The 14,094-nt window shown below is 41.4% G+C and overlaps 1 protein-coding gene across 1 annotated transcript in view; it reads right to left on the bottom strand.

Moving 5' to 3' along the window:
* The window catches only part of ASCC1 (activating signal cointegrator 1 complex subunit 1), a 386,034-nt gene that overhangs the window by 356,306 nt on the left and 15,634 nt on the right, over positions 1 to 14,094 (bottom strand). The window contains exon 5 of the mRNA XM_040435538.1: positions 11,366 to 11,544. Coding sequence (XP_040291472.1) covers positions 11,366 to 11,544 — 179 coding nt within the window. The remainder of the gene's footprint in view (positions 1 to 11,365; positions 11,545 to 14,094) is intronic.

Raw genomic sequence — 14,094 nt, forward strand, 5'->3', positions numbered from 1 at the left:
ATTAGCTGTATTATTAGTTAATATTTTAGGCCCATTTGGACTTGGATTGACAGGGTCAAGCGAAATGACTATTCAGGAACCTACCCCTGTCAATCAAGATGGAGAGGGAGGGACTGATAGAGGAAGCAGGAGGAGCAAGGGTGCCGAATGTTTTAAGCCTGCCCTCAGTGCACTTAAAGGAGTTGTGTCACTTCTGAAAATGGCATTTATTATGTAGAGAAAGTTAATACAAGACACATTATACACTGCTTGTTTCCATGGTTACGACCACCCTGCAATCTATCAGTGGTGGCCATGATTGCACACTATAGAAAAAAGCACCAGCCTAGGAGTTCCCACGGTCCTGGCCACCATAGAGGCCGGCACTTTTTCCTATAGTCTGCAAGCATGGCCACCGCTGATAGATGGCAGGGTGGTCGTAGCCATGGAAACGAGCAGTGTGTAATGCGATATAAAAATGAATCTAGCCAGTGAAGGAAGCAATATGGATATTAACAATACATTAGTAAGTGCCTTATATTAACTTTCTCTACATAATAAATGCCTTTTGCTGAAGTGAGACATCCCCTTTAACTGCTTGTTTGCATATGGATTAAAAGTAGTTTGCAACAGATCAGTGAAAGGTATCCTTACATTCAGCTGATCTATCCCTACAAGGCATTGTGCCTGGTTTATCAGTAAACTTCCTGGTAACAGAGTCCCTTGAAAATGAATTCACTACCGGCCCTCCAATAACCTTTTCAAATGTCACACACAAAAGCAGAAAATGGCAATAGTCCATATGGCATTCACCATTAAAATATGACTTATTCCTTTATTAGAATTTTTTTTTCTAATAACGGAAGAAGTTGAATTTAATGGTGAGTGCCATATGGAATATTGCCTTTTCTGCTTAGGTGTCTGACATGTATGTGAACTATTCTAATTAAAGTAAAAATTGCCACCTTATAACATGCCTGGTCGACTACAAGTCTAAAGGTATGTTCACATGATAGATTTTGAACACACACTGATTTCCTGCACTCTTTTGGTGCAGTTTTTGGCACGTTTTTTCAGCTTCATGTTCATTTCAACGGGAGAATCAGTGCGGAGTCCACTCCAAGATAGAGCATGCTGCTTTTTTTTTGAGTGTATAAAAAAAAAAGGCAAGTTCTGCCTCCCGTTGAAATGAAGGAGAGGCTTTTTAGAGGTATTTTTTGGCATGAACTCATGCGGAAAATGTGTGAAAAAATGCGCCACAAAACGTCATGTGAATGGAAAGCATGAATCTGGATGAATCTGACCAGAAACCATGCATCTGTATGAGGACGAGGGATCACAATAGCGATACTCATCCTCATACAGTGAAGGAGATCGCTGCAGTTGTCTCCTTCACTGAACAAGCAGCTGACTATCGGGAAGGAACGCTTCCTTCCCGACAATCTGCTGCAGAATCGTCCCGTCTAAATCCAGCTTTAGTGTGTGGATGGTGTAGAGCTGGTCTAGTTTTTCTCTTTTGACCGAACATTTTAAAATGTGTCTACAATTTTGCATACAATGACTAGAAGCGAGTTAGCTCATTAGCTAAGGAAGTGTTGTTAACTTTACCACCGCACACATTGTACCTGAAACACTTTGTTATTTGTGAATAAAAATAAAGAAAAAACAAAGGTGTGCATTCCTTTTTCTAGTTTTCCATATAGAATGATCTATTTAATAAAAGTATAGAAACGAAAAAAAAAAAAAAAAAATACATATACACACACAATCCCCACAAAAATTTTAAAAACCATAAACATTAGTACTTCATTCTCAAATACGATACATGATGCTGTAAATACATGGATGAATATATGCTAGTTCCAATACATGATTGCAAGAGAGAAACATATAAAAAATATATAAAAAATGAGTAAAAGTATATATAAATATATGTGTCCGTCTTCAATTCAGCATATGTTGAATAAAGCTTTAGCTATACTGCTCCTCAATATTCCATATAAATTCATGATAAAAGTTGCATATCATATGGCTGGTAAGTATGGCTATAGAAAATATAGACAAATATCGCAGATCAAATACTCAGTGATATTTGCTGACACTTATAAAAACATTCCACCTTATTCCATGAAAGCGCTGACTGTTTGAAATAAATAGCGCTAATTCAATTGGTATAGCACACGTGTCTCGCCAGGTTTGTAAAGCAAGACGTAAGTTCATCTTTACCAGCACATTGAATTTAAATGTCCTGCTACACTCATTATACAGTCGCTGACTGGTTGAAATAGGTCAGGATGAACCAGTTGACAGACTAGAGACACACGTGTCTTGCTTGATTTATAAGCTATAAGTTATTAGCACATTAAGTATTGATATCCCATTGCAGTCACTGCGTAATAGTGATGAGAATGTATCGCCAACTTTGTTAATGAATATCGCTAGTATTGTTTCCAATATCAATCACTTACTTGGAGCGCAGCTCATCAGTCCTGAGGGTATGGGGTTTAGATTTATGCACTTACCCCTCCCCCTCTCGTATCAGCGCTAAGTGATTTGATACCTTATGGAGATCCCTATAGCAGCAAGGTTCCAAGGCTTGCAAGAGAAGCAAGAGACCCCGGCGGGTCCAGCTAATAAAGAAGTAATCTTTACCTCTAATTCTCTTCATTCCCAGGATTTTTTTTTATCACGTACACATTATCAAAGCTGACCAGGGATGTAGCAGAGACATGAGAAGGGAGACATGAAATAAATTAGGTATCCGCAGAGAAGCAGGAAGACAAAATTTGTAGCAGACTAGGTTCAATTGTTTTATGACCTCAAAGGGACCAAGGAAGCAAGGAGCCTGATGTTACTAGAAGATAGCTAAACCTTATCTCCAGATGAAAAATGAGATGGAGACATGTTGTCACCAAAATTCTTCATCCGTGCTGAGATCTGCAGAGTGACCCTAGTCTCCTGCCAAATCTGGGAGAAGTTTTCTACAGAAGAGTCAACTGCTGATACTCTAGAGGAAACAGCGACAGGAATAGGTAGCCGTAGTTGGCGACCATATAAGAGACTTGCCAGTAGGTTTGCTAAAATGGTTATTTTATGAAACGCCTACCCATGGAAGCAAAGCAACCCAATCATCCTGGTGTGCATTGCTGAAACACAAATAGTTGGTCAAGACCTGATTAAGGCACTACACGTGTCTACTGGTCTGCGAATGGTATGCAGATAAGAAATCTAATTTGACATCCAAAAAGTTGCAAACAGATTTCCTGAACTTGCATCTAAATTGCACTTCCTGATCAGATATGATGTGTAAGGGGAACCCAATGAGACGGATGGTGTACTGAATGAACAATTTAGCTAGCTGGTAGGCAGTTGGTAGAGCAAAAAGTGGGCCATCTTCGAAAAATTATCTGCTATTATCCAGATGGCTGTACAGCCAGTGGAAGAACGCAAATCAGTAATAAAGTCCATGGCAATATGCTGTGGATCTTTGCTTCAGAGTCTTGTTTTGGGCACAGGTGGTACAGACTGAAAAAAGATCCCGGATGTCCTTGGAAATAGAAGGCCAACAGTAGTAAAGGTAAATGAGCTCAGAGGTAGACCAGGATGACCCCTGATTCTACACAGCAATGTTCCTCAACTCCAGTCCTCAGGGCCCACCTACCGGTCATGTTTTCAAGATTTCCTTAGTACTGAGCAGGTGATATAAGTATTGTCAATGCATCAGGACTTACCATAGGTATTCATATGATGCCACTTCTCTAAGGCCAACTAAATTGTCAGTAGTTTGCTATTCCCAATAGAGTAGTTTAATTCAGGAAAAGAGAAAGCCTTAGAGAAGAAGCCGCAGGTATACATTCCCCTGTTTTGCAAGAGTATGGATTTAGCCCTCACAGAGGATACATCTACATCTAGGAAGAATTGCTTGGCAGGATCTTGGCAGCGAAGAATACATACAGAAGAGAATGCCTGTAGAAGGGATTTGGTTCCTTTTGAGGAAAAATAATAAATAGGTGCTGTCAGAGTAGATAAATGCGTAATAAACTGTCTATGGTAGTTGGTGAATCCTAAAAAGAGCTGAATGACTCGTAGACCGTTCGAACTGGCCAATCCAGGACCGCAGACAGCTTCTCGGGATCCATAGAGATACCTTCATCAGAAGTAATATAGCCCAGGAAAGGTAAAGACAACTTCTCCAATTTTTCTAAATTGATGTATAACCTGGTCTTATGCAGAATTGCAGATGCTGGAGGACAGTGTGGACAATGTCTGCAATGCGTAACCAGGTCAGGGAAAAAGACCAGGATGTTGTCCAGAGAGACCACTAAACAAACATAAAGGAGATCCCGGAAGATGTTCCTGAAAAACGCTGGTGTGTTACAGTGTTAGATGGGCATCACCAGATTCGTAATGTCCATCTTGGGTATTAAATATGGTTTTCCACTCATGCCCTTCATGAAAACGATTTAAGTTGTATGCCTCCCAGAGATCCAGCTTGGTAAAGATCTTGGCAACACAGATTCTGTCAAACATCTTAGATATCAAGGGCAGGGGTATTTGTTTTTTTATGGTTATTAAGTTGTGGTAGTCAATACAGTGTTGCAGTGAATCGCCCCTTTTTATTCCACAAAGAAGAACCCTGCTCCCACTGGGGATGAAGATTTTTGCATAAAACCCCTTTCCAGGTTTTCCCTGATGTACATGGCCTGTGTCTCAGGTAGGGACAATGGGTAAACTTGGACTCGTGGAGGGGTAGTCTCAGGAAGTAGATCTATGACGTAAGTATAAGGCTGATGTGGAAGCAGCGTCTAAACCTTCTTCTTGCCAAAGATGTCAATGTGGCTGGCGTAAGCAGCAGGCAAGCACAGTGACTAACTGAATGGACTCTACGAGAGTCCTCCCATCGTCGAAAGTCACCACCAAGGGCTTCTCAAGGTACTGAACAGGAATATTGTATTGGTTCACCAAGGCCTGATGCAGGAAGTTTCCTGTGAACCACAGGTCTAGGAAGGCCTCTACAGTAAACTGCATACCACCGCAGGACAATAATACTGGTAGAGTCAGCTTCAGAGAGGATTAATCTTTACCCAGGGTCGTCCCTCTGACCAACCCTAGACTTTATAGTTTCCTGTCCTGAGAGGACAGGTGCGATTAGAATGTCCCTTGGCACATCTTGCTTTCTGGAGTACTAGCACGAGATCTCGAGAAGGAATCGTGCATGAAGGAAATGAAACAGTCCATCAATTAAACATAAAGGAAGGGGAAGGGGGTGCGGCAAGCTTGACTTCTAGATCCTCATTTGCATACAGCCTGCGGTCATCCCCATCGGAAGACTTAGACAAATACATCATCAGAAACGAGATGACATCAGCTGTAAGGTACTGCGGGCAGTTTAGAAGCCCTTTTGGTGCTGTTTTAGGCATGTTATAGTCCAGCAGACACAGTCGGGCACATTTATTAAGACAGGTGTTTTAGACGCCTGTCTTAATAAGCCCTTTAGCTGGCGGTGGATCCGACGAAGTTATGAAGAGGTGTCGGCCAGTTCTAAATGTAAGACAGCTTCTGACCCCCAGTGTTTCTACAATAAAGAATACATATTGTAGGAAGGTGCAAGGGTCCATCATTGACAGAAGGTACGTGTCACCGAGGTTCCTGGCCCCGGTGAGATAGGAACCGGTAATTTTGTGTGTCAGCGGCAGCTGGTGCTCTCTGACACTGTTTTTACTTAGTGTGGCTGTTGGGAGCAGCCAAAGAGCAGGGTGGGTGGCTGTTCCCCACGTTCCAGGCCAGGTTTTGGGCTGGGATTTAAAAACCCAGCCAGCAGCTCAGCTGGGTGTGGAATGATCCTCCAGGTGATAGTGGAGCTGTGGAAACTCTGTGTTTGGGAGCTGAGGAGTTCCGCCATGATGCAAGGCTGAGAGCCGCATGAGAGCCGCCTGCTGGGAGTCAGGCGCCCTAAAGCCTGCTGTGGACTGCCAGGTGACATTTTTTGTTCTGTGGACTCTTGCTGTGTGAATTAACACCAGGACCCTGCAAAGTATTGTTTTTCTTTTCTGCCTTTTTGTGTGAATAAACACTGAACTTTTGCTTTTCAACCGTGGTCTTGCCTCTGTACTGCGTCCGCTTACCCTGCCTACCAGAGCAAATCCCTACAATATATAATACAAAGTGAGCAGCACATAATTTATACAATGACTGAGCTGTCATGCATAATAATTACCAAGCAGAAAGCACAGTCTTCAAGAGCCCCTGAATTTTTTATAGCTGAGATAACATCATTCCAGCTCTTCCAAAGTCAATGCACCCAGCAGAGATAGCTAGTGGGCTCCCAGACGAATGAGCCCAGCAGCATAAACCATTGTACAACAAGTATCCAAAGGCGCATCTACTATTTACATGGCTTTTTCCAGCCAAGAGAATAAATATACCAGGTCTGAGGAGACTTCATCCTGATCTTTTGCCACATGTTGGGAAACAGACAAACCGGCTCTGGACATATGCTGGCGATGTAAATTGATGCAAATGATCTTTTTTCTGTTGTATGCCTTTTACAAAAATGGATTCTATTTCTTTATCTCCTATCCCATGTATCCATCTGCAATTTCCCCCCACAAAGCAGGATCAGAGACATATGCCTGCTTGCATAAATATCATTCAAATAAGTATCTTCTTAGTGCATTATTTCGCCTATCAAGTACAACACATTCCCTTCCAGCCCCGAGAACAGATGTAATAAGGCATGGCTCCCATTAGTCTGACATTACTGAGATGCTGCTCGCTGGGTGTCTATGGTCTGGTCATTACTGCAATGTGGGAGATGTGGCATTGACTACACAAGTAACAGAAAGCAAATGATGAATTATCACAAAAGCTAAATGTGAACTTCCCTGAAACATTTTAACTTCTGCAGTCATTTATAAATCTCACTTTGAAAAGGTCACAGAGACCGAATAGGATATATTTTTGTATAAAAAAAAAATCAATAAATCCAAAGCACACATAATACTGTTTTCCATTAGATTGAAGTGTACCGGCGCTTTTTAGAAACTTTTGATATGTCATAGTGACATATCAAAGGCTTTGATCAGTGGGGATCCAAGCGCTGAGACCCCTCACAATTGCTAAAATGAGGTCATAGATGCGCTCACACTGAGCAATGTCCCTCCTTGACACTGAAGATGGACTGCAGAGGGGCGAAGAGACTCCCTGTGCCTATCTTCAGGAGAAAGCTGAGGGTCTGGGTGAGTACTTCTATCTACTTGTTTTAGTGATTGGTGGGGGTCTCAACGCTCAACCCCCACCGATCAAAACTTTTGATATCTCACTATGACATATCAAATATATATATATTTTTTTAGAATAGTGACAAAGGGGTTTATTGATATTGGTGACCTGTTATGGCATAACTTGATACCTAGAAATATTGCCTGGCACGCTTCTACTATACACTAAGTTGCTGCGGTAACCTGGCACACACTGATCGCATCACGTCACTGGGTTACTTAAAGGGTTTGTCCCACGAAAAATATTCTGCAGTTTCCAAATCAGCATCTGGATCTGAATACTCTTGTAATTGCATGTTGTAATAAAAAAAATTGTATAGCCTCTGCGTTATTTAATAAAATCTATCTGTATAGCGCCACCTGCATTTTGTTCTTTTTCTTATTTCTTTGTCCTGCTCACTGAGATGGCCGCAAATGCTCAGTTTCATCCTACAACTGCCTCCTGAGCTGTTATGGGCAGAGAGCTGCAGGATAATGGACACGCCCCCTTAGCTGTAACAGAAAAGACACTCCCCCTGAGCTGCCAGCTGGATATAAATCTAGTAGAGCAATAAATGGTGAGATTTCTGGATCCATGTGAGGTACAGGGCTGGTTCTAGCTTTGTTAGAAAGAGCTTGTCATGTACTATATGATGTCTGATTTAGATTTTTTACATTAATTATGGGATAACCCCTTTAAACTTGGCTCGGGTGGCGGGACACCACCGGATAATTCAGGTTGGTCACGAGCTTCACAGCTACCAAACACTGCTAATTTAGCATTTAGCTCAGCTCCACTGCTCCAGCCACCAGTCAACAGTCCTACACCAGTTAAGTCTGCTACATTAACTCTACTATACTGATCACCAGTTAACTCTGCTACATCGTTTACCATGTAAAGGCTTATCTAAAGTATAAAACATGCCCCCCAATGGCCAGAGGTCCCTCATATACATTATACTTACGCCGCGCCCCGGCACCCGCGTCACTCCTGATCTCCTCACGGCCGCGGCTACATCTCCCCATCGCGCGCATCAAAACTTCCGGCGACGGGGGGAGCAGTCAAAAGCAGGCAGCGATGGGGACGAGCCTCCCTTGCATTACCCGCAATGCTAGGGAGTCTCGTCTGCTATTGGCTGCACCCCCATCGACGGATGTTTTGATCCAAATGACGGCTAGATGCAGCGGCGGTCGTGCGGGGATCGGGAGCGACATGGGTGCTGCGGAGTGCGGTAAGTACAATCTATATGAGGTGCCTGGGCATTGGGGGCATACTTTATACTTTGGATAACCCCTTTAACTTTGCTACACTGGTTTTCAGTTTTACTCTGCTACATTGGTCTTTAGTTTTACTCTGCTACACTGGGCCCACAGCTTCACTACACCAGGTATCCCACTCAGTTACACTTCTTCTCCAGCTCTGCTACACTGTCCTCCTGCTGTGCTACATCAGAGCTGCTAAAGATCTGTTCTACCGGACATGCAAATTGTTGTGCCTTTTCATAGGTAAATGCATTGATATCCAATTATTCTAGTCAAGATGAATGTCCATTGCCTTTAAGAGCCATGCTCGACTATATTTACAATTTTGTATGTCTTGAGTAGGCCGAAGTAAGATCACACAAAGGTTTCTGTGTAAAAAGGTTTCTACTCTTCAGTGTTATTCTTCTCATTAATGTACCGGTCTGAGAAGAGGCCTCCTTGTCTACTTTTAAATTTATGACGGGAGATAAAGATAAGCTCTATGCAGCTGGTGATAATTACCTATACAATTAGGTATTTAATAATGAAGCAAAATATATATGCATGTATTCATTTAATGAGCCTTAGTTAGTCCTTAGCATAAAACAATCAGTAGGACATATATATATATATATATATATATATATATATATATATATATATTACTTTATATTATATTGTTATATGTTATGAAGACAACATGTATCCAGTATATTATATATATTTCTCATTAGGAGAATATTCATCTCTAAAAGAGGAGGTACTGATATCTCTGTGAGAAAACACGGCCATTCATATTATTACGGTCCATAAATCAACAGTGTGAGAAACATTCAGAGAGATGCCTAGAGGTCTGTCTCTAATTGCTACAAGTGTCAGAATTAATCCCTATAGCTTTGAATTAAAGCTTCTAAGGTCAAATTATAGAATACGTTTTAATCAGATTTACATAAGTTAACTCTTTATACTATGATGCAAATAGCTTATACAGCAGTGCCACCTAGGTATGAGTAGGTGACATTACAACAGTAGCAAAAGTGCATTCTGGGTAGGGTTATGTTGTCACATTTTTTAACAATGGTCACACCCATCCGACAATGATTCGAAAGTTCCAAACTAGGAAGGTGTGTCTAACTGATTTAGTTTGTGATCATAAACCATACACAGGGGTAGAAGAAAGGAGGGGAGACAAGTAAAGCTCTCTAGAGGGGTCTATCAAGATGAAAGCCATGGTGAGATGCGCTATGATGGACCACCCAGCTTTCCTAGGAGCAGAAGTGAGATTCCTACTAGGACTTGGTAAGAGACACAGAAAATGATATTTTATTTTATTAAGACCAATTGGATAGTGTGGATGAAATTATACCATCTAGATTGGCGAATAAATTAATTAATTAATTAATTGATCATCTCCATATTGAGATTTAGTCTTAGGATATTGTGAGACTTCATTCAAGTCCTTCCCTTCCCATTTAAGATATGATCTGGCAAAGATCCTAGATCCCTGTTATTTGTCTTAATAGTCTTACCAAAGTCACATATGTGAAAATAGTCCAGGATGGGGCGGAAGGATACAGTTATCTCTCCTAAGTTATATCCTTGAATAGATTTGCCCATCTTGAAGTCATGTGATGTGTAGTTGGTTAGAGGGGGGGCAGAATGTATTTAGCATTTTACATTGATGTCTAGGATTAGACATGCCCATCCTGATATCATGAGGTTTTCTCTGAACAGAAGTAATGTATATAACTTATGTTCCTACTTTGATATCCTAACCTAATAATAGCTTGGTTATAATGTGACAAGTTATTTCCACTCACATGTATTGTTAAGCTTGTAATGCTTTATATTAACGCTATATATATTCATTTGCATGTATCATTGTGTTTACTTACTTATATATGTTTATAACCTTGTAACCAATAAACCTGTGTATTATTGTATAATGCAGAACTACATGTTTATCATTAACGTCATCTCACGTCAAAAATAACTTATTATCTGAGGAAATAGTCGGAATAAGATGTGAATTGTGTCAATTAGGTTGTCTACAATTCACTAGGTCATGATTTTAAGAAGTTATGACAAATTTTATACATTTTATTTTTTTATGGTTAATTATTTTTATGACCATAATTAATAATTCTTAACTGAATTATTACCATACCCGACAAACTCAGAGGATCCACCTCACCATGTGAGAACAGGAGCTAACTACATACACTTAATTCATTAATACTATGGTACACCACTAGCGCCAAAGCTTCCTCTAGCTGCAGTTGCAGGCAGCTGGCATGTTATCGTTTAAAACTACTGCTGTGCAGAAGATTTGAGGCACTGTGTGATGAAACAAAGAAGCACAGAATTGTGTCCCTAAAGGCAACATAATAATACAAAGTGGTGTCTGACTTTAAAGGGGTTCTACAGTTATTTTAAACTGATGATCTATCCTCTGGATAGATCATAAACATCTGATCGGCGGGGGTCCAACACCGGGGACCCCCGCTGATCAGCTGTTTGAGAGGGCAGTGGCGCTGGCAGTAGCGCCGCGGCCTTCTCGCTGTTTACCGCAGGCCCAGTGATGTCACGACTAGTATCACTAGCCTGGGCGTGGCTAAGCTCTGTTCACTTGAATGCCGCTTAGCCCCGCCCAGGCCAGGGATATTAGTCATGACGTCACTGGGCCGGCGGTAAACAGCAAGAAGGCAGCGGCGCTACTCCCAGTGCCGATGCCTTCTCAAACAGCTGATCGACGGGAATCCCGGGTGTCAGACCCCCCCCGATCAGATGCTGATGATCTATCCAGAGGATAGATCATCAGTTTAAAATAACTGTAGAACCCCTTTAAGCTCTGAAGCAATTGTAACGATGATTTGCTCTCCTACCTTGGAGCATTTTGCCAAGACCTCTTCTTTAAACTGCAAGAACCTATCCTGAATCTCTGGATGATTGAGAGCAAAGGACAAGAAGTGGGTGAATGGCTGCTTCTTTCTAAACGTCTCTGCCAACAGTTCAATGCGAGTCCTTGCAGAAATAACTCCATTCCGACTCTGTCCTGTAATTACTAAAAGACAATATTTGAAATCAAAACTTATTCAGACCATGGTACACGTATTTACAGTATATTGCAAGTCTGCTTTTGTATGGAGAAAACCAAGCTGGTCCAACCTAGGTGTGGGAGAAAACTTGACTGCTTACCCTCAAGAGGTCAGATTACCCATGGCTCGAGAATGGAGCAAACGCGAGATATTTTTAGAATTAAAGTTATGTGAGGAGTGTTTCTAGAGGAGAGATGGGTCAAGAGGATGAGGAGTAGAAGACATCAGTGAAGACTATTCTGCAAGGTTGGAAAGCAGAGATTCCACTGTAACCTATACAGGCATACATTAGGTGAGAACGTGGATCAGTGGAGATATTTATATTATGAAGTATGACTTTCACAGATAAGAACATGGATTTCCTATTTGGAAATTGAAAAGCTAAATGTCAGGTAGAATGTGTGAGTTTTATGCATTATTTATTACCTGGTATTTATATAGCACCTATCTTACTCATACACAGGCACATACACTAGAGCCATTTCATAGAAAGCTAATTATTCCAAGCATGAGTTTGGAGAGTGGGTGGAAAAGAGACGAGCCAGAGGAAAGCTCGAAAGCCAAGAGAACATACAATAATCCACATATATTTTGAGCTGGCAGGATTTACGTCCATAGTCTCACACAAGGATTTTAATCTGTGATGTTCTGCATGATGTAGCTATAGACCCCGATTACTACTCCAGAATCTAATGGCTTTAGGTCATGTCATTGATTTAATTCACACACAGTTGGAATTGACAAGAGTGCAAAATGGTAATCAAGTAACAGATGTTATAGTCAAGTTTTAAGTCCATAATTTAAAGTGGTTTACTCTGACATGGAAAAACATTATATAGGTTAGTGGTTCTTAAGTAAAAAATCTTTAGTTTCAGTCTGCAATCTTCATTCTGACATTCATTTTCAGACCCTCTGCAGTTTGCTACCTGCTCCTAGTTTCAGACATTTCACTTGTGGCATATACCTCCCAATAATACATGCTGGAACTGAGATTCCAGGATGCTGCTGCCTTCACTAGCTCTCATGTATCAGCACATCTTCATCCCTGTATTGTTTTCCCCTTTAAAGCCCTTGAAGGATTTCTTCTCCTTTTGCTGAGACACACTGATGCTGTGTAGTATGTGATTTCCATTAGCCATGGGTGATGTTATCTCTTTACACTGATACACAGCAAGTGTGATCTCTCCCCTGCAGACTTGCGAAATGTGCTCTCTTGCCTATAAACATCCTGATTCCTCCCCTCCCTGAAGTAGGAACTTTCTTCTCTCTCTGAGCTGACAGTGTGTTGTCTGATCTATGTCAGAAGAAGCAACACAGCCAGCTAAGTACAAGAGTTGCACAGCTTCTACAATAACAAAATAGTAGGATATTTATGAAAACTACTTAAAAAGTTGCTTAAAGGGGTTTTCCAGTCTCCACATATTAAGGACCTATCCTCAGCATAGATCATGAATATCGGATTGTGGGGGTCCCACACACGGCACCCCCACAATCAGCCGTTCCCTGCAGCCTTCAACTCCGGAACAAGCACTCTGAATGGACCCGGAAGCACAGCTCCATTCGAAGTGTAGTGGCCATGCTGGGATACTGCAGCTCAGCTCTCGCTCACCAGACTTCTGTTCAAAGTGCTAGTTCTGGTGCCGGAGGTTGCAGGGAACAGTTGATTGGTGGATGTGCCAGGTGTTGGACCCACTTTGATCCGATACTAATGACCTATCCTTAGGATGTGCCATCAATATGTGGAGCCTGGAAAACCCCTTTAAATTTCCATTTAGGAAAGAAATGAACAATTAACAAAAATTCTGTTCAAAGATGTCCATTTTATTGTTTTACATATACTAGACCAGAAAAAGGAAAGCCCTGAAAGCTGCATGAGCCACACATAGGAAATGTGATCAAGGGTAGCTTATTATGGTCTCCAAAAGTCCACCTCTTTGAGAAGATGGCTCATTTTTCTGCACCCATTTTCCTTTTCCGTTAGAGTGTATACTGTACATACTGGCTATTTTCCTTGAGAAGGCAAGCCCTCTGGGAGATTGTATTTCAATGCAATCGTAGGTAATTGTCCCAAACAGGTTTTGCAGATTTCGGTATAGTTTTTTCTTCTATAGTGTCCTTTCAGCCACCTAGGATAACTAGAGACTACATCAGGCATCCTCAAACTGCGGCCCTCCAGCTGTTGCAAAACTACAACTCCCAGCATGCCCGAACAGCCTACAGGTATCAATCAGCCTACAGCAGGGCATTGTGGGAGTTGTAGTTTTACAACAGCTGGAGGGCCGCAGTTTGAGGATGCCTGGACTACATGCTAACATGGCAACCAAAAGGGTTAATCATTAATCAGTACCTCATGGAACATCCATTGTGAACCTGTTGATTCAAATACATATGTAAATCGTACAACGGAATATAATTAATGTCTAATTAAGCAGAGAAGGTATGACAGCAGCAGAGGGAACATAATTATAATTTTAGTGCTGACAGCAGAAATTTTGCTTCTTTGTAAATGAAAGGAT

The sequence above is a fragment of the Bufo bufo genome, chromosome 6, assembly GCF_905171765.1.
Source record: "Bufo bufo chromosome 6, aBufBuf1.1, whole genome shotgun sequence".
In the NCBI taxonomy this organism is placed as follows: domain Eukaryota; kingdom Metazoa; phylum Chordata; class Amphibia; order Anura; family Bufonidae; genus Bufo; species Bufo bufo.